This window comes from Taeniopygia guttata, chromosome 2 (assembly GCF_048771995.1).
Source record: "Taeniopygia guttata chromosome 2, bTaeGut7.mat, whole genome shotgun sequence".
Lineage (NCBI taxonomy): Eukaryota > Metazoa > Chordata > Aves > Passeriformes > Estrildidae > Taeniopygia > Taeniopygia guttata.
Window position 1 is genome coordinate 150,155,915 of NC_133026.1, and position 27,401 is coordinate 150,183,315.

The 27,401-nt window shown below is 51.0% G+C and overlaps 1 protein-coding gene across 2 annotated transcripts; it reads left to right on the forward strand.

The window, feature by feature from the left end:
- Positions 1-571: 571 nt before the first annotated feature.
- RHPN1 (rhophilin Rho GTPase binding protein 1) lies at positions 572-26,822 on the forward strand. 2 transcript variants are annotated; one of them, XM_030266800.4, is made up of 15 exons: positions 572-1,715; positions 9,190-9,305; positions 13,426-13,554; positions 15,709-15,784; positions 16,050-16,127; positions 16,918-17,042; positions 17,432-17,598; positions 18,080-18,267; positions 18,386-18,542; positions 20,380-20,499; positions 22,290-22,484; positions 22,694-22,770; positions 23,494-23,640; positions 24,546-24,704; positions 24,796-26,822. In XM_030266800.4, the coding sequence occupies exons 1-15, from the start codon at positions 1,626-1,628 to the stop codon at positions 24,991-24,993; spliced, it is 2,022 nt and encodes a 673-aa protein (XP_030122660.4). In that variant the 5' UTR covers positions 572-1,625; the 3' UTR covers positions 24,994-26,822. The 2 variants fall into 2 exon arrangements, with proteins under 2 accessions (XP_030122660.4, XP_030122658.4); XM_030266798.4 differs by having other exon boundaries at positions 1,517-1,715; positions 9,187-9,305; positions 24,796-25,127.
- Positions 26,823-27,401: the final 579 nt, after the last annotated feature.

Genomic DNA, 27,401 nt, shown 5'->3' on the forward strand with positions numbered 1-27,401 from the left:
AGAGGTTGCAGGGGCAGAATGAGGGAGGGACAGCCCAGATGTGAGGACAGGAGTTGAGTAGCCCAGATGTAGCTAGGATGGGGGCGGGGGCTCCTTGTGGTAGGCGGGGTCACCCAGATGTGGCCGGGGTAGGAACCTACGAGCGCCCAGATGTGAGGCAGGGAGCGGGGACAGGCCCAGATGTGGCTGGAACGGGGGGCGGGGCCGCCTGGCTGGAGTCAGGGGTCGTCCAGATGTGGCCAGGATGGCGAAGGTGCCCCTTGTTTTAGCCGGGATCATCCAGATGTGTCCGGAGCCCCCCCCCCTCCAGATGTGGAGCCGGGAGGGGCGTCCCGCGCGTGTGGGCGGGGCTTATAGCCACGCCCCCGTGACGTCACCCGCGTTCTAATTCCCACCGTTGCCACGGGCAACGGCCGCTCCGCTCCTCCCCCCCACCGCCTCTCCCAATCCCGCGCGTCTATTGGGCGGCGCCGCCGTCCATCAACGCTGTGCCGCTCTCCCATTGGTTACTCGGCGGTTAAGCCCCGCCCCTCCGCCCTGCTTATGCCCCGCGCTCGGCGGAGCCGCCGCGATCGCGGCGGGGCCTGAGGGGGCACCGGGGGTGAGCGGGGGCACGGCCGGAGGGTCCCGGGGCACCCCGGGGTGGGGAAGGGCTGTGGAGTTGTAGCTAGGAGGGGTTTGGCTCGGCAACGAGGTTTTTGGGGGGGTCTCCCTTGTCTGGAGCATCTTTGGGAAGGGGATTTTGGGGGCGCTTACGCCGCGAGGGGAGGGGGGGTTGAGACCTCGCCCCATTTGGGGTCGCTGTATAAGGTGGGTTTAAGGTAGTTCTGAAGAGGGGTTTTGGGGGGGTTTAAACTTCCCCCACCCATTTAGGATAGCTCTAAAAGAGAGTTTGGGGGTTCCCCCCCCCCCCATTTGGGGTGGTCCTGTAAAGGGTTTTTCAGAAGGTTTGGTGAGTTTAGGGTAGTTCTGAAAAGGGGTTTTGGGGGGGTTTAAACTCCCCCCCCCCCCCATTTAGGGTAGCTCTAAAAGGGAGTTTGGGGGGTTCCCCCCCTATTTGGAGTAGCCCTATAAAGGGGTTTTCAGAGGGTCTGGCTCCCTCCCCGCTCTGGGTCTCTCCATTTAAATCTTCCCCATCCCTGGGAAGTTATTCCCAAGAGTGGAAAAACTCTTATAGGGGGAGTTTGTAGGGGTTTAAACACCCCCCCTAATTTAGGGCAGCTCTGCCAGGGGAGTTGGGGGGGTTAAACTCGCTCATTCCCTTATCCAGAGCAGCTCTTCCCAGCGGGTTTTGGGGGGGTTTAAACATCCCCCATTTAGGGTCTGGTGGGATTTAACATCCCCCGACCTGGGGTAGCTTTACAAAGGGGGTTTGTGTTCCCTCTTTTACCTAAATTATTTCAGCTAGGAGGGAAGCTGTGGGCTCACATCTGGCCAGATGTTGAGTGCAGGGGGCTTTGCAAACAGAACAGAGCAGGGGTTAGGAGGGGTTTAAACCCCCACTTAGGACAGACCTGGGATCTGGACCCCGGTGGGTCGCCGAGGCCCCAAAACTGCACTGTGAGCTCAAGCAGGAGCCCCCCGCCCCCCACCATTCCCAGCCTGTGGATGTTGCATCCCTGGAGATGATGCCCCCCGAGGAGGAGAGCCCGGATGGGGACAGGGACAGTGGCCTTGTCCTCCTGCACGGCCCGAAGAGCGGCAGCGCACGGAAGGTGAGGATGGCGTGGGCTGTCCCCATATCCCTGTCCCCATATCCCTGTCCCCATATCCCTGTCCCCATATCCCTGTCCCATCCCTAGGGATGGCTGTCCCCATGGATGGAGGCACAGGGACAGCCAGCCCTGCTAGGGGTGGAAATGTTGTTGCTGCCCCATAAACAGCCCTAAAAAACTCCTTCCCAGCTCCTCATCCCTAAAACCTCGCTCCTGAATCCCATCTTTTCTGCTGGCTACATCCCCAAGATTCCCAGCACCTGCTTTTTTGCCTCATTCCTCGAAATTTTGGGGGTTTTTTTCCTCCTTCTTGCCCGCAGGAAGCCAATCTAGCCAGATGCTCCCAGGAAAAGTTGGGATGTATGGGGGAGATGGGGCTGATTGCTCTTCTGGTGTCGTTGTTTAATTACCAAAATTGGGATAGAATCAGTGGGAATTGCCCTCAGGCTGCCACCAGCCCCTGATTTATTGGGGTCAGAGAGGTTTTAGGGAGCAAGAAAACATTTAAATCATTCATTTTGGGGTCTATTGAAGTGTTTTTCCCAAGTTAGTTTCACCCCCTGAGATCCAACAGGATGAACCAGCAGTGAGTTCACTCCATAAGCTGAGCTCTTCTTGCAAAAAGTCCCAAAAGTTAAAACGCCCCTAAAAAAAAAATCCCAAATAACCAAGAAAGCCAAACTCTGGAAGGGATTTTTATTTTTTTTTCCCCTGGATCAATCTGATCTGGAGTCACTTGAGCCTGGGCTGCAGCTCAAGAAGTTGCAACCTTAAACCAGGTCGGGGTTTAAGTTGGGGCCTTGCCTGAAGAGCAGGTGCTGCTGGTGAGGGAAGATTAACAGGAGGGATTTGGGACTTTTTTCCCCAATTTATTTTCTTTGGGTCTGGAGCACAAAGGAAAACGTGGAAAATATTGCCAAGCTTTGGAGGGAGAACTGGGCAGGGCATCAGCAGCCTCTGTCAAAATATGATTATTTTTTAATTAAAGCAGCAGAACACCTGATTGGTTCTATTACTTTATTTTTGTTATTTAAAATAAATTATCAGTACAACCTTTTCCTGCTGTTTTTATCAACCTGACAACATCAGGAGCGTGGATCCATATTTTCTGCCTTGCAGGGGATCCTGAATGCTGCTGAAAAAGTGTTTTTTTTAATCGTTTTTTGCGGGTTTTTTGCCAAGTTTTCTGTCCCAGGAGTGAAGACTTAATCCACCTGTTTCCTGCTGGCACCATGCCCTGACTCTGTGCCTCCCCCACCTCCTCCAAGCACTTTCACCCTCCTAAAATTCATTTTTTAACTGCAGTTTGTGCTGTTTAAAAACCCCCAATCCCCCAGATTTTTATTCCCACCCCTGGGTTTATTTTTTCCTTCCTCTTGCTGACTGCATGAACCACCAGTGAGGCCACTTGGGAAATTTAAAACCTTAATCCTCCCCTCATTTGTTCAAAGGCCCTGTGATGTAACCATATTCTCAATAAAAGGTTTTAGAGGTTTTAGCTGATCCTGTCTCCCACAGAAACCCAGCTCGGAGCCAGGGTGCTCCATGAGATTAATTCCATGACCGGGAATTTCCTATCTAAATAGATTTTCAGGGAGTGAAAACCCACTTGTTGTCACTTCCTGCTTGTCTTATAACAGCTCATATTAATTTCTTAAATGCTTCTAGCTGGGAAAAAAAAAAAAAAAAGGGAAGGAAATTCTGGATAACCCTGAAAAAAAAAAGGAGAATTTCCAAGCCTGTTTGTGTGTGTGGAGTGCTACCCTGGCTTTTGTTTTCCTCTCTGTCCCACGGGATAATGTGGCTAAAGCCAGGGTCACTTGGCCACTTCTCCTGTGCTGGCCTGGCTCAAAAACCTGTGGATTCCAAAGAGGAATAAAAATTCCAGCTGACAGCTCTGGCTCTGTGAAAATGCTTTAAAAGACAGCTGTGGTTCTGGAATTAAAACAGGTGCTCAGAGTTATCCTATTCCAGCCTGGAACCATCTGTGCACTTGGGAACTTCCCGTTTGGAGGAAAAACTCTGTGTTAGGAAACGGTGCTGCTGAGAGGGCATGGGAATAAATCCCTGATTTATTTATTTATTTTTTTGGAGTGGGATGTAGCTGTGTAGTGGGAGAAAATTATGGGGTTGAGGTTGGAGCCACAAACCATGGGCCCAATGGATGGGGTTGGGATCATGGATCGTGGTCTGGCTTTGGGTCCAACAGCAGAAGGAGCTGGAGCAGTTCCAGAGGAAACCACGGAGATGCTCCAAGGACTGGAGCCAGGCTGGGAGAGCTGGGAATTTCCAGCCTGGAGAAGGAAAGGCTCCAGGGAGACCTCAGAACCCCTTCCAGTGCCTGAAGAGGCTCCAGGAGAGCTGGAGAGGGACTTGGGATAAGGGATGGAGGGACAGGATGCAGGGAATGGCTTTAAAGTGGAATTGGGTGAGATTAGATGGGATTTTGGGAAGGAATTCTTCCTTGTGAGGGTGGTGAGGGGCTGGAATGGAATTCCCAGAGAAGCTTTGGCTGCCCCATGCCTGGAGGTGTCCAAGGCCAGGTTGGAAGGGGCTTGGAACAACCTGGGATAGAGGAAGGTGTCCCTGCCCATGGCAGGGGGTGGAGTTCCATGATTGGGAAGGTCTCTTCCAACCCAAACCATTCCGTGACTCTGTCATTCCCTCAATATCCCTTTTCCTGGCACAAAAGGGTCTCTGTGTGTTTGCCCACACCCACGGCAGAGATCCAGTCTGGCTGGAGTCCTGCCTTCCTTCATTCCCTGTCCTTGGGAACGGGAAGGTGTGGAGCTGAGCTCAGCACCAGCTGATGACTCCTCTTCCCGCATTATGGATGTCTCGAGTCTCCACTCAAATTAAACTTCCTCAATTTCTCTCTGGGCATTCCCCAGCTTCCCTAATTGGGAGGAATCCTGGTGGTGACTCCTTTGTGGCCAAAACTGGTCTTGGACATGGCCCAGCTTGGTCCAGTCTTGGGCAGCTGTGGAGCAGCTTCTGGGATCCAGCCAGGTTCTCCCAGTATCTCCAGGAGCTTTTCCTGCAATTCCTGCTGGGCTGTAACTCCTAGTTACCAACCCCTTCCTCATTTCTCTGGACAGATCCGTGCCTGGATTTTACCAGCACATTCCTGATCTGTGCCATTTCTCAAGGAACTGGATCTTCACCTTCATTTCTCTCTTCCTTGAAACTTTTAACAGCACTTCCAAAGATCCCATTTTCCCCTTCCCACATTTCACTTAATATCCTTCAGTTTCACTTCTCCTCTGTTGCTTCCAGCTACAAAGGAGCAGTAACAATCCCTTTGTCATGGAATTGCCCTTTGGAATTACTGGCTTCCACATCTTCCTCCAGGTGATTCAGTTTGTCCCCGGTGCTGGAAAACTGTGGAGGCTGTGGCCTTGCCTTTGTCACCGAGGTCACAAATCTCTCTCAGGGTGTGGCTGTCACCCAGGAGTCACCCAGGGTTTCATCTCCTGGGGGTGGGAAGTTCAAAGTCCACCCTGAGTAAACATTCCCTGAGGACTCTTGATTGCCACCCTGGATGGGCCCTCTGGAACTGGGAGAGGTGGCTGGAAGTGACAAAGGCCCTTGAGTCATTCCAAACATTCCCTGTAAAGATAAGGCTGGAGAATCCTTGCTCCCCCACAATGGGAGCTTGATTCCCTTTGGAAAGGGTCTTGGGGAATTTTTTTTTCCCTCTCAGAGAGAGCCTGGATGAGGATTTTTGGTTCTGTTGTCACTTCCATGTGAGGGTGGAACGCAGAGGGATTTCCCTTGGTTTTTCTGGGCCTAAAGAGCATTATTCCAATAAAATTATTAGATAGGGGCTGGAAAGGACTCCTTGGGATCACAGAGTCCAGTTCCTGACCCCAATCCTACTTTGTCACTGGTGATAAATGTCAGGGCTGGCCACACCTCACTCATTTTCATGGATTTCTGTTCCATCATTCCCTGCATGCAAACAAGAGCTGCTGTTCCATGGCTCCTCCAGAGTTTATGGAAGAGTTCTGTGCTTATTCTTCCTTTAAAATCTTTAAACCAGGAAGGAAAAGTCTGATTATCTCCAGAGCCACTTCTTAAACACCCAAATTCCCTTTTCCAGGTGTCCCCAGGTGCACCCCAAAGCCTGGATGAAAGAGCCTCTCTTTCTTCTGACCTTACAAGGGTGACCTCGAGAGCTTGAGCAAAGAATTTAGTGAGGAAAATCCCTTTTGGAACCCAACAGTGGGATTTTGGTGGGAATTTTTTTCCCCCTTTATGTAAGTCATGTTTAAATCCCTGGAAACTCATTCAGTGGTTTTTAGTTTTCAGTTGGAACTCTGACAGGAAAAGCTTTGGGATCCTTTAAACTGTTGGAAGGTGGAATGCTCTTCCCTTGACTCCTTATTTTCCTCATTTATATTTGGATTTAAATATGGCCTTTTATCCTTTCCAGATTTCCTCCTTGCTCCAGGATTTGCGGAATTACAACATTCCTGTGACGCCCCAGGAGCTCCTGCAGATGGGGCTTGGTTGTTCCTCATGGAATGATGTTTCTGTCGATCCATGCAAGCCAGGGATGATATTTTGGGATCAAGGCAGAGCCTCTTGAGGGAAGATGTGCAGCAATCTCATATTCCTGTGCTTTGCCAGCCTCATAAATATTGAGGAAAAACAAAATGTGTGGAGATCACGAGAAATCCTTGAATTCCTGACTTAACCTCACAAGGCTTTTGGTTTTCCAGCACTTTTTTGCTGCTGGCTTAGGAGCCTGGATAGGGATTGAGAACTCATCCCGTTAAATCTGATGGAGAAGTCAGACAAAAAACTCTCATCTCCATGAACAGCTTTAGTGCTTCCCAGCAGGAGAGGTCAAATCCATTTGCTAAATCCTTTCATGGCTCCTGCAGGGAAGAGGTTTCAACCCTCCTGGAATATCTTGTGGAGCCATCCCAGTGTGTTCTGCATCCCACTCCTTTCTTTCCTTCATTACTGGTGTTTTCCCTCCAGACAACGATCTTCATTTTGGGTTTGGATAATCCTTCTACTTGTGCTTATTCCATCATCCCACCTGCATTTCCCAGGCCTTTTCCCTGTGTCTCCAGGTGGGTTTTGCTCCTTTTCCCCACAAAAATTCCCTTAAAATCCTCTGGCTGCTTCCAAACAAATTTTTGCCAAAAGGACTCCAGGGTGCTGGAATTTGCAGGAAGAGGTGGAGTCAGGGAAGAGAAACTTCCCACCTGTTGAGCTTTGTGTGGATTTCTGTGGCTCTGGAGGCGCAGAGAAGGAACCTGAAACTCTCTCATTTGCATATATTTGGGTATAATTGCATATGTTTTGGATCTGTCAAGCTCTCAGAGATCTCATCTTGAAATTTGAAATTAAGCCTTGAAACTTTAATGAGCACATTCTCTTTATATCTTGGCTTGATTTCCTGATCCTTTCCTCTTTTTCCTCTGATTCCTAGATTTTTTTTTCCTCCCTAGGGAGCCAACAGGATGGGTGGATTCCCCCCAGGACAGATCCACAAGTGACAATTCTGGATCAAACTTTCCTCTATTTGCTCCTGAGTCTTTCAGACCCAATATTTATGCAGCTATTGGGGTGTTTTCCTCAAATCCCACTGCTTTTTCAGAGTAATTGGGATCTTATGCTTCCAGCTTGTTCCTTTCGTCAAATTCATGGATCACTGTAAAGCCTTAATCCCACAGATTTATGGACCAGCTGGAGTCACTCTGATTCCTCACTCTCCAAGGGACCAATTAGGAGCTCCACTCTTTCCCTTAAATGAAAATCCTACTGTTAATCCCAGACCTTTTTCCAAAGGAAGCAGCACTCGGTGGACTTCAAATACGAGGAATTAATTTTAAAGAAACTGAAGTCCATGGAAATGCAAAACTTTCCATTTCCTTCTTGCCGTGTTCCACCTGAGAGGTGATCAAGCATTCCATGGAATTATGGAATGTTTTTTGTTGGAAGGGGCAGTAAAGATCTTCTCATTCCAGGGGCAGGGACACCCCTCACTATCCCAGGTTGCTCCAAACCCCATCCAGCCTGGCCTGGAACACTTCCAGGGGCATCCACAACTTCTCTGGGAAACCTGTGCCAAGGCAGGGGTTGGAATGAGATGAGATCTCTTCCAACCCAAACCATTCCATGATTTTGGGATCTTCCCATGATGTGCAGACTCACAACTTTCCATGCTCTTAAACTTCCCAGCTTTGTGCCTTCCCAGGGAATTTTTTTTATCCAGGGTTCTTCCAGAGGCTCATTCCATGCCTCTGAATCTTCAATGGGAATCATCCTCGCTTGGGCAGAGCTTTTAGAGCCCTGGATTTGGGGACACTCCTTGTGGCAGCCCCATTCCCTGAGGCATCCCATAAAAACCCTGTGAGCCAGAGGGAAATTAGGTGGCTGCTATTTCCTGAAGTCGGGAATTCAGCGCGTTTTCCCCGTCTGCAGAAATTCCGAGGCGGAGCCGTGGAAAGGATGGAGTCAATTTAATGCCACGCGCCCCTCATTCCTGCATCCCCGTGAACTCCTGACTCCCTGCACTCCACATCTGGAAATGGCCTTGGGATCACATTCCTTCCCAAGCTTTGGGGTCGTTTTCAGCTCACCTCCAGCCCCCCTGGATCTTGGCTCATGTCCAGAGCCTGAGAAGGGGATATGGGATTCCTATTCCGAGCTGTCAGGAAGAGCTCAGGGAAAGTTGAGCAACATATGGGATTGGGGAATAAATCAGTTATTCCAAGGGCAGAGGAAGGTCTGAGGGGTGAGAAACTCAACGTGACCCAGCCACGTGTGCTCACATCCCAGAAATTCCCAGTGTCCTGGGCTCATCCCACAGTGCAGACAGCGGGAAAAGGGGAATTCTGCCCCTCTGCCCTGCTCAGGTGAAACCGCACCTGGAATTCTGCATCCAGCTCCGGGATCCAACATCAGGAGGAAGTGGGGCTGCTGGAGCAATTCCAGAGGAGGCCATGGAGATGCTCCAAGGGCTGGAGCCCCTCTGCTCTGGAGCCAGGCTGAGGGAGATGGGAATGTCCAGCCTGGAGAAGGGAAGGATCCAGGGAGAGCTCAGAGCCCCTTCCAGTGCCTGAAGGGGCTCCAGGAGAGCTGGAGAGGGAATTTGGGAAAAGGGATGGAGGGACAGGACACAGGGAATGGCTTTAAATTGGAACAGGGTGAGATTAGATGGGATTTTGGGAAGGAATTCTTCCTTGTGAGGGTGGTGAGGACCTGGAATGGAATTCCCAGAGCAGCTTTGGCTGCCTCATCCCTGCAAGTGTCCAAGGTGAGGTTGGAGCTGGAGATAGAGGAAGGTGTCCCTGCCCATGGCAAGGGCTGGAATTCCATGATCTTTAAACTCCCTTCCAGCCTAAACCGTTCCGTGGCTCTGGGCTCAGAAAATGCACAATTTACAGAATTTATGGAATTTTTTGAATCCCAAAACGTGGATTTGGGATGAGAACCTGCCCTTCTCTCTCAGCAGGGCTGTGATCCCTTTGCCCAGACCCAGCGCAGCAAACTCCAGCACCGCCGGGCCCGGATCAACCAGCAGATCAACAAGGAAATGAGGATGAGAGCGGGGGCAGAAAACCTCTTCCGGTGAGTCCTGATCCCCTGAGCTTCCCCCTGGCTCTGGAATTTGGTTGGAGGCAGGAATAGATTCTTCTATCCAAGATTCAGCTGGTAGAAGATTGTTAAAAGTCAGAGCAGATGGGATAATGGGAATTAATTTGTGCCTGAGGTTGGGCTTGGAATGCAAAGCTCCGGTCTGAAAACCCAGCATGTGGATCCAAGGGATGGGGAGCTCCTGGAGAGAGTCCAGGTGTTCCAAGGGCTGGAGCCCCTCTGCTCTGGAGCCAGGACGGGAGCTGGGAATGTCCAGCCTGGAGAAGGCTCCAGGGAGAGCTCAGAGCCCTTCCAGTGCCTGAAGGAGCTCCAGGAGAGCTGGAGAGGGAATTTGGACAGAGTATGGAGAGACAGGACACAGGGGATGGCTATAAAGTGGAATTGGGTGAGATTAGATGGGATTTTGGGAAGGAATTCTTCCCTGTGAGGGTGGTGAGGGGCTGGAATAGCATTCCCAGAGAAGCTGTGGCTGCCCCATCCCTGGAATTGTCCAGGTCAGATTGGACAGGGATTGGAGCAACCTGGGATAGGGAAAAGTCCCTGCCCAAGGCAAGGGGTGCTCTGGAGGTTTCTGAAGATCCACCCCAAACCATTCCATGAAATCCAGCTTTGGGATCATAAATAGGTCAGAAAATCCCATCAGGAGAGTCCAACCACTCCCCCAGCACTGCCAAGGCCACCACTTGTCCCCAGGTGCCACATCCATGGGGATTTTATCCCAAAGAAAACTTTCTTTATCATCTTTTGTGTTTATTTCATTTTCCTTAATATTTGGAGCACATTCCAGGCTGGGCTGGTTGTTAATATAAAAAATTCCACAAATCTGCCTTAAAATCAATTTTTTTTTTTTTTGGGAATATTTTACTAACTTGTTGATTGTTCTTATCCCAAATAAAATAAAATATAATAAAATTAACTTTCCACTTTGGAACTGGAATGATTTAACATGAATGGAGTGTTCCTGTTGCACCTGGAAGAAGGGATAATGGTTGATCCATTAAAAAAATGGTGTTTTCCTGGGGGGATGAGGTCCCACTGCTCCATCCACACTGCTGTGCCTTGTTTAATTAAGGAAAAAAAGCCACAGAATCCCAACTTCTGCCTCTCCTGTGTTATATTTAAAAAAAAAAAAAAAAAAAAAACACCAAAACAACAGAGGGAAATGTGCTGGCTCAGCGGAAATCAGCCTGGTTTCGGTTGGAATTGGAGCTGTGGGAAGTGGGAGTGAGGAAAAACGGGATGCAAAACACATCTTAATTATCAGGGAAATGCACTGAGGGGGCTCTTTTTCTGCTGGCTCAGCGCTCTGGGTGTCCTTTGGAGCAGCCACTTTCCCTCCCTCCCTGCCTCCCACAAATCCAGCTGAGCAATAAAGTTGATTTCTCGGCATTCCGGTGCTCCAAGCTTATGAAACTTCGGAAATCTAGCGGGGGGAGAGAGAAAGAGGAATGGTCAAGCTTGAAATTAAAGGATGAGGAGGAGGGGGGATTATGTTGCAAGTCTAAAGGTTATTGCTTCAAAATTAAAGATTTGTGGTGCATGGATAAAATTCCTTTGGATCTTTAGCCTGGTGCTGATGGAAAAGACTGTGGATTGTGCAGCCTGGAGCAGTTTGGAGCTGAATTTGCTAGAATTTTGCCTTTAAATTTAAAAACAAACAAGCCCAGTGCTTGGTAAAAATATTGCTGTTCAGCCTTTCCGTGTGTTTTCCTGGAAAAGTTGGCAGGAATGGGGTGTTGGGAAAAAAAATCCATGTGGTGTTTGCTCGGTGGATTTGTTTGCTGGGTAAATAAACGGGAAGAGCCAGAGGAAACCTTTTCCTTCCTGTTCAAACACTGGGATGGAGTGGAGGAATGGGGGAGATAAAAATGTCCAGTTTTTTGGAACGAAAGAAAAATAAATCACAAAATAAATCCCAGGATTTCCCTGTGTCCTGGGCTCATCCCACAGTGCGGACAGCAGGAAAAGGGGAATTCTGCCCCTCTGCCCTGCTTAGGTGAAATCCAACCTGGAATTCTGCATCCAGCTCTGGGCTCCAACTGCAGGAGGACCTGGAGATGCTGGAGCAGGTCCAGAGGAAACCACGGAGATGTTCCAAGGGCTGGAGCTCCTCTGCACTGGAGCCCGGCTGGGAGAGCTGGGAATGTCCAGCCTGGAGAAGAGAGGGATCCAGGGAGAGCTCAGAGCCCCTTCCAGTGCCGGAAGGGGCTCCAGGAGAGCTGGAGAGGGACTTGGGATGAGGGATGGAGGGACAGGACACAGGGAATGGCTTTAAACTGGAATAGGGTGAGATTAGGTGGGATATTGGGAAGGAATTCTCCCTTGTGAGGGTGGTGAGGCCCTGGAAGGGAATTCCCAGAGAAGCTGTGGCTGTCCCATCCCTGGAAGTGTCCAAGGCCAGGTTGGAGCAACCTGGGATAGTGGAAGGTGTCCCTGCCCATGGCAGAGGAATGGAATTCCATGATTTTTAAGGTCCTCTGCAACACAACCCATTCCAGGATTATTTGCTGCGTGTGGCACTTGCAAGTACCCCAGGAAAACCTTTTTCCTATTAACAGATTCCTGGCAAAATCATGGAACAGATCCTCCTGGAAACTGTGCTAAGATACCTGGAAAATGATCGGGGGGGCAACAAAGAAATTGTTGGCAGCTGGGAACAAGGAGGGAAAACTTAATCCATATGGGATGAAAATTGGACTGACCATGTCCTGGAGGTGTTGGGATGTATGGGGGATAAATAGGAATTAAGTCTTGGTTTATAGGGGTTAAATACTGGTTTATAGGGAAACATAGGGTGACAGTGCCTGGGGAATTGTAGGAATGCTGAAGGATTTTCAATGGAAGCAGCCATGGGGATCTTTGGATGTCTTGTGGTTTGGTTTGGTTTGTTTCTAATCAAAAAATTCCTTGCTCTTGGAAAAATCCCAGCAAAGGGGAGGCAGGAGGAGATTGAACCACCAGATTTTCAAAGAAAAACCCTGGAACTCCTCCTGCTGCCCTGAGCCAGGGCAGGGCAGGACCCAGAGGGATTCAATCCGTACAAAATCCATGTCAAAGGCAATACTCTGGAAAAGCGGGAGGGAAGCAGTTTCCTGGTGGAGCAGAGCTTGTCCATGTGTTGTTTTCCCTGGATCCCCTTTCAGCTCTGGGTTATCTCTCCCGTGCTTTCCTTTGGAGGAGATAAGCAGGGAATAATCAGCCTGGGAGCTTGTCCTGCTGGGAACAGCTGGAATCAATCCCTGGTGTTTACAGCTCCTGCCGGGAGCAGGGAAGGGAGGGCAGGAGCTCGCAAATCCTTTCTTTTCCACAAGGATTCTTTGCACCTAAAAATGAGTTTTTCCCCCTCAAATCCCACTGTTTATTTGGGATGGGGGAGCAGCTGGACTGGTCACAGCCCAAGCTGAATCTGCACTGGAGCTAAAGGGTTAGGGTTAGGGTTAGGGTTAGGGTTAGGGTTAGGGTTAGGGTTAGGGTTAGCGGGAATGGGCAAGGGGAAGGTGGCTCTGGAGCAGGAATTCCTGGATGCAGCAGTGCAATGAGTTTTGCCTGGGCTCAGCTTCTACCTGGATGTTTGGATTTCCCTCTTCCTGAAATGCTGGGAGAGCTGGGAATGTCCAGCCTGGAGAAGAGAAGACTCCACAGACACCTCAAAGCTCCTTCCAGTGCCTGAAGGAGCTCCAGGAGAGCTGGAGAGGGATTTTGGATGAAGGATGGAGGGACAGGACACAGGGAATGGCTTCCCACTGCCAGAGGGCAGGGATAGATGGGTTATTGAGAAGAAATTCTTCCCTGGGAGGGTGGTGAATCTCTGGAACGGAATTCCCAGAGAAGCTGTGCCTGCCTGATCCCTGGAAGTGTCCAAGGCCAGGTTGGATGAGGCTTGGAACATCCTGGGATTCCAACCTTGGAAGGTGTCCCATGGCAGGAGGCGGAATGGGATGATCCTCAGAGGTCCCATCCGAACCTTTCCAGCATCACCTGGAGAGGCACAGTCCTGTAGGAAGGTTTGGCTTGACGTGGATTCCACTGCCGGGGTGGAAAAAATAAATTCATGGATAAAAAGAGGGAATTTTGATCCATTGGTTTCTCGCAGGGCCACCAGCAACCACAAGGTGAAGGAAACGGTGGCTCTGGAGCTGAGCTACGTCAACTCCAACCTTCAGCTCCTGAAGGAAGAGCTGGAAGAGCTCAACAGCAGCGTGGACGTGTATCAGAACGACAGGTGGGTCCGGGAAGAGCAGCCTGTTCCCTTGGGATTTCATTTTTTCCGCTGTTAATGGAATTTTTCTTGGCAGTGAGGCTGCTCTCGCCGTGTCCGCCCTGCTCTGTCCCATGGCTGAGGGTTGGGGTGACTTTCAGAAGTTCCCTTCCAACCCAAACCTTTCCATGGTCAGGGACAACGAGGTGATGGCTGGAGGATTTGGGCATGGGCCACAATTCCTGGAAAGTTTTCATCCTGGGAATGTCAGTGGTTCCCTTCTAGAGATGCAAGGAGAGAAAAATCAGCTTTTCCTAGGGGGATACTGGGATGTTTTGGGAGAGATTCAGCATCCTTTGGACACTGATGTCCCAGAGCAGGAGGAATAGGGAAGAAACAACCATCTTTCCCTGTATTGACCCTCTTTCCTGACAATCCAGATCTCTTCCCAACAGGATATTTTGGTGATGGGAATCCCCATGCCTGGAATTGTCCAAGGAATGACTGGATGTGGCACTCAGGGCTGTGGGCTGGGTGGGGTCGGTCACAGGTTGGACTCTTGGAGGTCTTTTCCAGCTGAAACAATTCTGGGATACTGGGATTTTTTTCCTCCTTTTCCCTTCCTGAGGTGGATGGTGTTGGATGGCGACACCATCCACACAATCCAGGTGTGGATGGGGTGGGATGGGATCCAGAGGGACTTGGATAAGCTCCAGATAAACCTCGTTAGGTTCAACAAAGCCAACTGCAACATCCTGCACCTGGGACGGGGCAATTCCAAGCACAAATCCAGGCTGTGAGTGGTGAAGGGATGGAAGCAGCCCTGATGAGAAGGATTTGGGAGTGTTGGCAGATGAAAAGCTGGAAATTCCTCATCCACGTGTGCTCACATCCCAGAAATCCTCCCTGTCCCAGGTTCATCCCACAGAATGGGCAGCAGGAAAATGGGAATTCTGCCCCTCTGCCCTGCTCAGGTGAAACCCCACCTGGAATTCTGCATCCAGCTCCGGGATCCAACATCAGGAGAATGTGGAGCTGCTGGAGCAAATCCAGAGGAGGCCACAGAGATGCTCCAAGGGCTGGAGCCCCTCTGCCCTGGAGCCAGGCTGGGAATAGCTAGGAATGTCCAGCCTGGAGAAGGGAGGGATCCAGGGAGATCTCAGAGCCCCTTCCAGTGCCTGAAGGGGCTCCAGGAGAGCTGGAGAGGGACTTGGGACAAGGGATGCAGGGACAGGACACTGGGAATGGCTTCCCACTGCCAGAGGGCAGGGATAGAGTGGATATTGGGAAGGAATTCTTCCTTGTGAGGTTGGTGAGGCCCTGGAATTCCCAGAGAAGCTGTGGCTGCCCCATCCCTGAAGTGTCCAAGGCCAGGTTGGATGGGGCTTGCAGGAATCTGGTCCTGTGGAAGGTGTCCCTGCCCGTGGCAGTGGGTGAGAATGGATGATCTTGAAAGCGCCTTCCAACCCAAACCATTCCACGATCCCACATTTCTCTGTCCATCCACGTGCTTTTCCAGGCACGTTCCCAAACAGGGATGCTCAGTTTTCCCAATTTGCCACTTGCTTGCCCTGGTTTAGAAGGAAATCAGGAGAAACAACAACAAGCCCAAACCCTGCCCAGGCCAAACAAAAACCCCTTTGTTTATTCCAGACGATGGATTCCAGCGGAATTCTCGTTAGGAAATGAGCAGTAATGGCTTTCTGCACTAATTATAGCTCCTGGAGCTGTTTGTTCCAAGGAAAATGTGGGTGCAAATTCCCTGCCTTGCTCTCCTGGTTTTCATAACCTCCTTTGCCTGTTTTCCTCCCCAGTTAATGATTGATTAATGAGTTACCAGCAATTTGAGGGGATAATGAGAGGGGGCTGCTGTGTTGGTGAGGGCTTGATCCTGCCTTGCCCACCCAACACCCAGGATTCCTCTGGAAAGCAGGAGCTGGAAGAAGATGATTTGGGGTTTGGTTTTTTTTGTTTGTTTGGTTGGGTTTTTTTGCACCTCTCTTCTTATGCTGCCATTCCCAAATCCTTTTTTTTGGGAAGAGCATTTTTCCATGTGGAGTCTCTCAAAAGGAGCAGCACCAGCCCAGGGCAAGGAGCTGCTTCCTTTTAATCTCCAATCCCCAGGATCCATCCAAAATTTTCAATCCAACCACCAAACAGGTTCTTGTCTTCTTCCAGTGAATCCATCAGCGTTCCCATGATCCCTCTGGGACTCAAAGAGACCAAGGAGCTGGATTTGCTGGTCCCACTCAAGGTGAGCTTTGGTGGTTCATTGATCGATGATGAAGCAGCTGAAATTAATTTTCCCATTTGGAAAAGCTGCCAAAAAAATAAATTCATGGAAAGGAACTGGGCTTGAAACATGGGAAAGTGGGAGATGAGGGTCTGGAGATGCTGGAGAGCAGGAAAGGGAGAAAATTATTACTGAGTGGAGGTTTTCTTGTAAATTTCTGGTAAAATTGCCAGAAATCTCCCTTTAAATAAAAAAAATCATGATTTTCTTCTGTTTTCAAATCCAGGATTTCATTAGTGAACACTATGGAGAGGAGGGTGTCCTGTTTGAAAAGGAAATCAAGGAATTCATGGAGCTGCGGCAGGTTGGTGTCCCTTTGCTTCCAACGTTTGGCTTGTCCAGGATCACTCCTTGGAGATGCCACATTTCCTTTGAGGGGGGTCCCGTCTTCCTTTCTCCAAATTCCATATTTATCCTTGTATTTCAGGGTGCAGCATTCCCATGCTGGAGCACCTTGGACTTGGTTTATAGGTTCCAAAAAATTGCAGATTATTCAGGAATTGTTCATTTTCTGCTGACCTACAAATGAGCAGCAACAAAATTTATAGTCCAGTCATTATTTATGAATATTAATTCACCCCTGGCAAGGCTGAACAACTTCTCTCTCTCCAGGTAGGCCTTGGAGAAGAGGAAATTACAAGCAGTCTGGGAAAGGAGGGGAAAAAATCCTGTTTATTCCCTAGGATTTATAAAATCAGAATTTCCATGAGTTTTTTCCAGCATAGCTCCCAGGCTGCCGCTTCCACATTTGGGTGTCCCAGCACCCAGACTTTCCCCACGGATGAACCTCAGAATCATGGAATGATTTAGGTTGGAAAGGCTCTTAAAAATCATCCAATTCCATCCCCTTTCCATGGGCAGGGACACATTCCACTATCCCAGGCTGCTCCAAGCCCCACCCAACCTGGCCTCGGACACTTCCAGTGATTGGACAGCCACAGCTTCTTTGGGAATTCCATTCCAGCCCCTCACCACCTTGACAGGGAAGAATTCCTTCCCAATATCCCATCTATCCCTGCCTTCTGGCAGTGGGAAGCCATTCCCTGTGTCCTGTCCCTCTTTTCCCATCCATGTTTCCTCTCCCATTCCCGCAGGCCATGCGCACTCCGAGCCGAAACGAGGCCGGATTGGAGCTCCTGATGGAATATTACAACCAGCTCTACTTCCTCGACAGCCGGTTCTTCCCTCCCACCAAAACCCTGGGAGTCTTCTTCCACTGGTGGGTGCAGCCTTCCCTGTCCCTCCTGGGTGGGGAGGGAGTCAGGATCCAAATTTCCACGATGGAATCTCTGCCAAGGGCTGGTGGACACCAGGATATGGATTTGCTGTTGGCTTGGGTGGGTTGATTTGTGGAGGGAGAGGGGAACACAATTCCCATGGGATTGTGATGGGAATGGTGCCTTCAAGCCCACCTGAGCACTGAAAACCCTCCAGGCTCCTCCTGCATCCGTGGGGATCATGGAGTGGTTTAGGTTGGAAAGGACCTTCAAGGTCATCCAGTTCCAAGCGCCCTTTCCACAAGTGAGGACGCTTTTATGTGGACATGACAGGGACACTTTGGGGACCATGACCAGGGCATGGACAGCTGTTGGCTCTTCCCTTCTCCAGGTACGACTCCCTGACGGGGGTCCCATCCCACCAGAGGGCTCTGGCCTTCGAGAAGGGAAGCGTCCTCTTCAACCTCGGAGCGCTGCACACGCAGATCGGAGCGCGGCAGGACCGCGCCTCCCTGCCCGGCCTCAACCAGGCCATCGATGCCTTCCAGAAGGCAGCTGGTAAGTGGCTTCCCCTCTTCCTCCTCTTCCCAGGAAGCTTTTCCCAAAGCTGGGAACGATCCACAGGAGCGCAGGAAGGGGTGGGAGCGGTCGTAGGAAGAGGCGTTCCCCAAGGGATCACAAACGGAGCGCGAGGTGGCTCCAGGTTGGTTGTGTGGGTCGGGATGAGGAGTTGGGATGGTCCAACAGCCAAAAAGGATGTCCCCCGAAAGGATGACATCCAAAAGGATGTCCCAGCTGTGGAGAGGCTGATCCATCTCCCCATAGGAAAAAAACAGACCTGGAATTGGGATCACCCAGGGCTTTGGAGAAGAAATTGGGCACAAAGATGGTTTAGGTGGCAAGGGTTGGACCTCAGATCTTCTTACCCACCACTGGTGGTGAGAAGTTTGATGTTCTTGGAGGGAAACCTGCCTGATCCCAAAGTTTGATTCTCTTCTTCACGAGTCTGGTGACTTCCAGGAGCTTCTCTCTCCTCCAGGTGCCTTTAACTACTTGAAGGAAAACTTCTCCAACGCTCCCAGCCTGGACATGAGCGCGGCCTCCCTGACCATGCTGGTGAGGCTGATGGTGGCCCAGGTCCAGGAATGTGTCTTTGAGAAGATGACCTTGCTGCGTGCCCAGAACGACTTCCTGGCCCGCCTGCAGCTGGCTCAGGAAGCAGCAAGGGTGAGGATTTTGGGAAGGAGAAGATTTGGTGGGATTTCAGGGTCGGCAGAACCTTCCAGGAGAGCACAACCCGAGGGACATCCTGCCATCCCATCTCTTCTCCCTTCCCTCTTCCCAGGTGGAAGATGTTTATTGCCTGGTGCACCAGACCATGAGCCAGCCCCACGTCAAGGATTACGTTCCCTTCTCCTGGACCACCATGGTCCACGTCAAGTCGGAGCATTTCAAAGCCCTCTCCCATTATTTCGCTGCCATCGCCCTCTGCGACTGCCCCGGTGAGTGTCCAGCCTGGAGGGTGCTTCCTGCTCATCCAAGTACTAATTCCACTTAATTCCTAGGTTTTGGGGAGGGATTCCAAAAAAAAAAAAAAAAAAAAAGAGGTTATGGATACAACACCCGAAGTTTTTGGAATGCTCTGAGCTGTGGATCTTTATGAACTCAGCAATTCATCCCCCAGGGCAGATTTTCCCATATTTCTGGTTTCCACAGGGAAAAATCCTAAGAAGGGGGGGAAAAAGCTGCTGGAGGGATGTCAGCTGTGGAAAGAAGGGAAAGCACCTGCCTGCTTTGGGTCACCTTGTGTTGGGCCAGCCAAGGGCTTCAAAAATCAAAAATAAATCCAAAATTACCTTGGATTTTAATTCCAGCCTCATGGATGGATGTCCTGGGAATTTCAGGGTGGTGGCAGCAAGGCACGCTTGGTCCCATGGAGTCACTTGGAGCGTGACTTCAAGATGTGACCCTTGATCTCCATCTGTGCTGCCACCGACAATTCTGGGATCAGTTTTGGGATGGAGCAGAGGATCCGGGGGTGGGCAGCAGATGCTCCTGCTGACCTTCGGTGTCACCCGCCTCTGGTGGGTGGCTGAGAAGCTTTTTGAGGGCTGGCTGCCAAAACCAGCGCTGTGACCAGTGGCTGCCAGACTGTCCTCACACCCTCCCTCGCTCCAGAGCCTGCCCAAAATCTTCCTTGTGCCATGTGGGCGTTGCAGAAAAGCTGGATTAAGCAAGGAGATGGGAGAGAGGGGGATAATGTGGAGCTGGAAGGGCTTAAAGATTCAAACAGGAGAGGATGATGATGGAGATGGGATTCCATGGGGTACCAAGGGGCAGGGCAAACCTTCCCCCTAAAATTTCTGGTGTCCTTAGGCACTGTGGGAAGCAGAAATCTGCAGGAGATGCCTAATTTAGGATTTTTTTTGCCTGCTGTTGGAATCTCACGTTCCTGCTCCCACCTCTCCCTTGTCGAAACAACAAATCTTTTGCTTCCATAACCAGCTGGGAATAAATTCCTTACGCTGCAGTTTGTTCCCTCAGGGATGCTGACATGGCAGGAGTTGGCACAGGGAGAGCCAGCCCTGGAGCTGCCAGTTCCCAACCCTCTGGATCCCTGTGCCCACCAGGCTTTGGGATCCTCGGCTTGGAGCAACAAAACTCCTTGGAATATTCTGGGTTGGAATATTCTGGTCTCCAGGGAGATCTTAAAGCCCCTTCCAGTGCTTCAAGGAGCTCCAGGAGAGCTGGAGAGGGATTTTGGATGAGGGATGGAGGGACAGGACACAGGGAATGACTTCCCACTGCCAGAGGGCAGGGATAGATTGGATATTGAGAAGGAATTCCTCCCTGTGAGGGTGGTGAGGCCCTGGAATTCCCAGAGAAGCTGTGGCTGCCCTATCCCTGGAATTATCCTGGGCCACGATGGATGGGGCTTGCAGCCAAGTGGAAGTGTCCTTCCTTATGGAAAGGGGTTGGAATTGGATGGTCTTGAAGGCCCCATCCAACCCAAACCATTCCATGATTCCCTGATTTTGTTGTCTCATTTGTCTCCCTGTCAGTGACCTCCCAGGGCACTCTATTTCACACTGGAGCAAAGAAATGCAGGAAAGAGGAAAAAAAAGCTGTGTTCAGGACAAATCCTGCCCTTAACTTCAGATCCTGGTGCATCCCTGACTGGGATCATCCCTGGGCCCATCCCTGATTCCTTGCAGGCTGTGGCTGGATGACAGGAAGGCCACCTGAATGTGGATGTGGCTTCTTTGTCCCCACTGTCACTTCAGGCTGGGTGGCCCTGACCTCTCCCTAATCCCATCCCCATCCATTTCCTTCCCACAGCTCCCTCGGATGCTGAGCTGCTGGAGCAGGAGAAGGCTTTCCTGCAATTCCATGTCACCATGCCAGAGGGGCCGTCGCTTCGTGTCCTGCTGCAGGATCCCGAGGAGAGGAGGAAGCTGGGTGAGCACAAATTCCTGGGTCCCGTCGCAATTCCCACAAACGATGAGGTTTTCGGGGGATCTCTCCGTGCAAAGAGGAATTTCCAAGGAGATTTCTTCTCCTGGGAAGCAGGAAAGCATCACAGTCCCCTTGAGGGTGTGGTGCTTGTCCTAACCTGTCCATCTCTGACAGGAAAAATTCCAGGTGTTCCGAGCCAGGTAACATCACCCAACACTGCAGAGAAATCCATAGGGACATGGAGATCCTTGGAGCTCCTTGTTTTGGGCTGACTTGGCTGGAAAACAAGACACAGCAGATGCTCAGGGGGTGGCTTTTTCAGCTGCTGCGAATTCTTGGGAGACAAGAACTTCTTCCCATGCGGAATTTCAGCTCCAGGGAAAGAACAGACGCTGCTTATTCAGCTGAAGTCGTGTTTTGCCAGCCCCTCCTCAACAGGGCTGCACCAAGAGCAAACTCAGCACTCAGAATTTGGGGTGTTGTCTCCCCTAGGAGCTCTTTTCCCTCCTTGCACACGTGTGGGAGGAGGCAGATCCCACCAGGAATGAGTTTGGCCTCAGCAAAATCCTTCAGGATGCTCAGTCAGATTTCACTGGAAACCTCCAAAAAACCCCAAAATCCAAGCTTTTTATGGTGACAGCACCCCAACTCCCTCAGATGCGGTTTGCATCAGCTTTTCCAGCTCTGCCTGATTTTCCTGGGGAAAACAGGCTCTGTTCAACATTCCTGGTAAAAAATAGATGTGCAGACACCAAGCTTAGCTTGGATTTGGTTTACGGGAAGGGAAAAACTCGGAGAGGTTGTGGATCTCCATCCCTGGAGGTGTCCAAGATCAGGTCACACGGGGCTGGGAGCAGCCTGAGAGGGTGGAAGGCATCCCTCCGTTATGGAAGGGAGTTGGAATGAGATGAGCTTTAAGTTCTTTTCCAACCCAAACCATTCCATGATTCTATTCCTATTATTATTCCCCATAATTTCACAATTTATAGATTTGATAAAAATTCTCAGTGCCGGGAGTCTCCTCTCTGTTTTCCATCCAGCCCCAAAACATTGCCTGGGTTGTTAAGTTCCTTTGGCTGTGGATTCCAGGAGTCTGGAGCAAACCTCATCTCCCTGGATTCTGTTGCCACCGTGTGTCCTGAACGCGAAATGCCACGGGCACACGCGTTTCCATGAGACACGGGGAGAGAGCTTTTCTGGGAATTTAGCCTTGGATACGGCTGCCTTGGTTGCAGTTTCCCACGGAGGAGACGCTTTGCGTTGATATCCGTGGGTCACTGGAATTTCAGCTCCTCTTTCCCGACCGCTTCCATTCCCCGAGGGTGGGAACGCGTTGAAGGCAAGTGGAGAGGGGCAAAGAGCAGAGGATGGAGAGCAGGACCTGCAGGGCAAGGAAAAGGCTTAGCCTAGAAAACAGGGATGTGTTGCACCTTCCCAAGGAGGACGAGGCTGGGTTTTCTCCACGTTCCCATTCCCGAGGGATCCGAGGCGATGGAGAGAAGTTAATTTGCTCAGGAGATTGAGGTTAAGCGTGAGGAGGGACGTCGGGGGTGGTTTTTCAGGAACATCTGCCAGCTCCGGCGTCAGGGGAGCGAAGTAGGTCACCCTTCAAGGTCCCTTCCCAGCTCTCCATCGGCTGGGACCGACCCCATTTAGGGCTGGGAACGTGACTGGGCTGTCCCTGAGTCACAGCGGGGTGGTGGCACCGCTCCTGAAATCCGTGGGCAGCCGAGCGGGAACGGCGCGCCGGAGCTGCCGCTCCGTCGGGCTCAGCTCCCTCCGCTCCCTCGCAGGCAAAGCTCACCTCAAAAAAGCCATCATGAAGCACGAGGAGGCCATGAGGATCCATGGATTGTGCAAGATCCTAAGGAAGATGGATATCCTGCAGGAGGTCCTGTCCTTTGCCCACAAACGCTCCCTGAGCAAATATTCCGAGATCGACCACGAGGAGGATTTCTTTGAGACGGGAGAGGCTCCAGACATCCATCGTGAGTGGGGGTTTTTTGGGGTTGTGGGTGGGGAGGGGGTTTGTGAGTGGGAAGACTCCACAGACTGGATGATCTCTGAGTTCCAATCCAAACTATTCCAGGATTTTAGGTCCTGGCGCTTAAGGGGTCACACTGTCCCTCTTTGGGACAGCAGCAGCTTCCCCAACTGCCTGAGGTCACGCTCTGTGCTTTTCTCTCCCTCCCATCAGCCAAAACGCACCAGAAACCTGAAATCAAGTCCCCCAACTTCTCCCAGGTGAAGGTGACCGACCTCTTCCACAGGCTGGTATGTACAGCTCCGAGAACGGGAATATCCCGAGGGAGCAGCCGTCTCCTCCTCCTCCCCTGCATGCTCTGCTTGCCTGGATTCCTTCCTCCCGCAGCCTCTCCAGCAGTTTTGCAAGGAGCAGCAGCGGGAGGAGGGCTGGGATCTGTCTCTGTGACACCTAAATGGGTCACAAAGCTCCTCTGGTGGCAGGAATTTTGGGTGGGCTTTTCCCAAGAGACCCTTGGGAAGAAGGGTTTTAGTGGCAGGAGGCACCAGGAAAATCCCACTGGAGTTTTATCCACGCCCTCTTTGGGGTTTGAGGGTCCTGGGGAGCAGGATTGGGATTCAGGACAGTGGTGGGATCTGTGGTGGGGTCATCTCCTGTGTACCCCAGGGAGAGCTTGTGCATCTCAGCCTCGGGGCAGGCAGGAATATCCTGCTCCTGTGGGAATGGAAAAGCAGGAAAAAAAAGGGAAAATGTGAAACAACTGGGGAAAAGTGACCCTGAATTGGTGACCTATCCCACCATCCTGCTCCTGGACCAACCCCTGCTGGCATCCCCAAGATCCAGACAGCCTCAACCCCCATAATTTCGTCTTGGATAATGTGACTGTTTTCCCTACACAAGACAGGATTTCTTCCTCTGCCCCCTCCCCATCCCTGGAATGGGTTTTATTTTTGCAAGCCTGCACAATTCCAGGGGGTTGAAAAGGTGCTTTCCATGTTTCTGCCTCATCCCAGGGCCCCCTCTCCGTGTTCTCAGCCAAGAACAAGTGGTATCCAGCTCGGAGAGTCCACCTGATGAGAGGAGAGAACGGCTTTGGATTCACCCTGCGAGGAGACTCCCCCGTCCTCATTGCTGGGGTCATCCCGGGGGGCTGCGCTGCTGTGAGTACCCCAGTTTCTTGCTATTCCCATGGGAATGCCAGAAGGGAGCTGCCTGGAGGGATTCCAGGTGTTTTTAGGGCTTAAAACATTTCAGGAGGAGACTCATCCATGCTGGAGCTCAGGCTGAGGTTTGCAGGTGGGCGTCATGAAATGATTAATTTTTAGGAGACAGCTAAGGAGAAAACATGGAATTTTGCTCATGTTTTAACTGCTGGAAGCCCATCCAGCTTCCTTGTCCTTAGTGTTGGGATATGACAGTGACTGGAACAAGATGGCACATCCGAAAAACGGGGGTGGGGGCAGCTTTGTTTTCCATCAGAAGATGGTGGAGAATCCTGGTGGGATGCCCTGAGGGTCTCCCTATTCCCTCAGTACCAACCCATCCATCCTGGTCTCTGGAACAACACAGCATCAGGATCACATCCCTCTTTGGAAAACTCAAATCTCCCCAAAGATCAGGATGTGGACTGGAAATAGTCCATATCTGGAGCAGAGTTGAGTCTTCTCCTCAGCCTGGAGAAGGGAAGGCTCCAGGGAGAGCTTGGACCCCTTCCAGGACTTCAAAGAGCTTCAGGAGAGCTGGAGAGGGATTTTGGACAAGGGGTGGAGGGACAGGACACTGGGAATGGCTTCCCAAAGACAGAGGGCAGGGTTAGGTCGGTATTGGGAAGAAATTCCTGGGTTCTTGAGAAAAAATTCTTCTTGGGAAGAAATTCTTGAGGGTGGCAAGGCCCTGGCACAGGTTGCGCAGAGAAGCTGCGGCTGCCCCATCCCTGGAAGTGTCCAAGGAGCAACCTGGGATAGTGGGAAGTGTCCCTGGTGGGATTGGATGACCTTGAAGTTCCCTTACAAACCATTCCAAGATTTTCTGACGGTCCATGCACGTTTTCCCTCTTTCCCTGCAGGAAGCTGGGCTGAAGGAGGGAGACTACATCATCTCTGTGAATGGCAAGGACTGCAAGTGGTCCAAGCACGCCGAGGTCGTCCAGCTGCTGAAGAGCACCGGGAAGGAGGGGGTGGACATCGGAGTCATCACCCTGCAGGGTTCGGAATGTCCCAAAGCCGTAAGTCACATCCCACAGGAAACCACGGAATTCCTTGGAGCTCTCTGGGCGCTGCCCTGGCTTCACTGCCCTCTCCACCTTTCCCAACCAGGTGGACAGGAAGGCGGCAGTGATGTCCTCGGGATCTGGGATGCCCAAGAGCAACAAGGAGAACAGCAGGAAGAGCCTGATGAACAGCAAGAGCGCCAGCACGCTGCTGGTGTGGGGCAAGAAGAGCAAGAGGAGCAAGAAGAGCACCTACAGCGGTGTCCCCTTCACCGCCGTGGGGGACAACGAGGCCATGTACTGACCGTGCTCCACCGTGTCCCCTGAGCTCCAGGACTGGCTCCCCGGGAAGATTCCCAAGCCTGGCTGGGCTGTGAGGACTCCCAGACCCGGGAATGCGCCGCTGGTCGGATCCGCACCGAGAGGTGAGCGAGGCACCTCTACCTCCCAGCTCCTGCGTCCAACGATGCCCTCAGTCTGGGGGAAACTCGGGTTTATTGTTAATTTTGGGATTTTTTGGGGGGTTTTTGGCTCTCAAGGGGGGTCGGGGGGAGCTGTGCTAAAGCAGGGCCTGGTTTGTGTCTTCTGCTTGGCCAAAGCCAGCCCCGGCCATTAAAGCAAAAGTGTCACCTTCTGTAGCATCTCCTGGGCTTTCTCTGCAAGGTATGAGATGGAGCTGCTCTCCAAGAGCTGCTGGAGGAGCTGAATCCTTCAGCTGAATCCTTCCAGACTCCCTTTTTTTGGGAGAGGGAACAGCATGGGCATCGATGACTTGCGATCCCACCACAGGGCTCAACCCAGGCAGCATCTCCCAGGTGGGGCTGTCCCAGCAAAGTAGGATGGTTTGACCATTTTTTGTGCTTTTGGGGTGTGTTTTTTGGGGAATGAACCCCCAGCTTGGCTCATAAAATCCAGCCCAGCTGCCCAGCGGGATTCTTTGGAAGAAAAGGGAAGGACTTAACGTGCAGTTGTTGTCTGTTTTTTTTAATCAGGAGACATGGATTGCCCTAAATATTCTGTGAGGAGATTAATAGCTAAGAGCCTTGGGGGGGTTTTATTTTTCCTGGGAGGAGATTAAAATTCCAGGAAGATATCTCCTCCAGATTATTAAACTCCTAAATTTGTGCTACTGTTGGATCTTGCACATGTTGCTAATTCCCTAACACTGCTGTCAGCATTCCTGGGCTGGCCTGATGGATCCAGGCATCTTGGTAATTGTCCTGGAAACACTGGGAGACTCCAAATCCACAAAACAGATTGGCAAAATTTCCTCCATCCTGTTTCTGCCTGGTGTGTTATTTTTTTGGGTTTTTTTTTTGAAGGCTGAGGAGCTGTCTGGTCTTCAGTGCTTGGATGATCTTGGGAGGTAGAAAATTCCCTTGGGACAGATGGGATTGTATTTTTGTACTTTCTAAGGAATTTTTAGGGTTGGTTTAAAGGAGCAGGTGGGATCTTGTGGCCACAGTGTCCCTTGGGATTGTGACTTCCTCTAGTGGCTCCTTGTCCATTTTCCAAGCTCTTAACCCTGATTTTATTTAAGGAAATCTTGGGGTTGGAGCAACCTGGGGTGGTGGAAGTTGTCCCATGACTGGGGCTGGAACAGTTTGGGCTTTAAGATCCCATCCAAGCCAACCCATCCTGGGATTTTACGAGCTCAAGGAGGACTTTTTAGCTCTGCTGTTGGCCAGGAGACCTCTCCATAGCCGAGATTCCGGATCCGCCTTCCAGCACGGGGCCATCTGTAGCAGCCGGGCTTCCCACGTCATCCTCCCGGCTGCTCAGTGTGGGATTGGGAAGGAAAGGAGGGGGTGGGGTCACAGAAAAGGCCACTTTGCCCTTAAAACATCCCAGCAGCATCTTCCCACCATCCTAAAAACGTGGGATGCCACCACAGACGTCTCCGAGCTGGAGAGGGATTTATTTAGGAGAAGCCGTCGCGTTCCGCCCTCATCACCCAACCCCAGTGTTGGCGAAGGGGTTGTTTTTTGTGGGGTCGGGGTAATTTCCCTAATTCCAGGGTTTTATGTCGGGTTTTTTTGGGGTTTTGTTTGTTTGTTTGTTTTGTTGGGTTTTTTTTTAATTTGTACATGGATTCTCACCTTTTATGGATTAAAAAGCACTGATTCAAATCCAGTTTGTAGCACTTTTGTTGGGAATTACCACACGTGACAGGAAACAAACCCTGGCTGATCCACCTAAAAAGTCAATTTTGGGTCATTTTTACACAAAACTGGAGCTGTTGAGGTTGGGAGAGATCCTTTGGATCCAGGATGGGCTGCTCCAAGGAAAACCAAGGTCCCAGGCATCCAAATTAAATTTGGTGAGCTGTGGTCTCCATCTCCAGGGGGATGGTGGCTTTGTCACGTGAATTCAGGGAAGTGAAGGGTGGGGCTCAGGTTGGATCCTTTGGGGGCTTTTCCCCTGAAAAAAAAAACCAAAAAAAAACAAAAAAGGAATTGGTCAAGAAAGTAATTTTGGCTTCACACAGCAGGTTTTAAACTGCTTTTGTGGTTCCATAAAGGGTTTCTTATCCCCTTTTTTTTTTGGGGAGAGTCCATCAATTGGAATTTAGTCTGGAAAGCAGCAAATCCTTGGCATGGGGCCCCCTGTTTTCCCTTGGGACCCAGATACCACCTTCCCATCATCCTGGGAGGATGAGCAAACCCATGGATTTGGGGCTGGATTATGGGAACACTCATCCTACAGGAGAAA

Bases quoted from the DNA above. Each gene is read 5' to 3' on its own strand.
- RHPN1 (XM_030266798.4), top strand. From the start codon at position 1,626: ATGATGCCCCCCGAGGAGGAGAGCCCGGATGGGGACAGGGACAGTGGC. The intron at 1,716-9,186 runs GTGAGGATGGCG...CTTCTCTCTCAG, and splicing joins AGAGCGGCAGCGCACGGAAG to CAGGGCTGTGATCCCTTTGC. The intron at 9,306-13,425 runs GTGAGTCCTGAT...GGTTTCTCGCAG, and splicing joins GGGGCAGAAAACCTCTTCCG to GGCCACCAGCAACCACAAGG.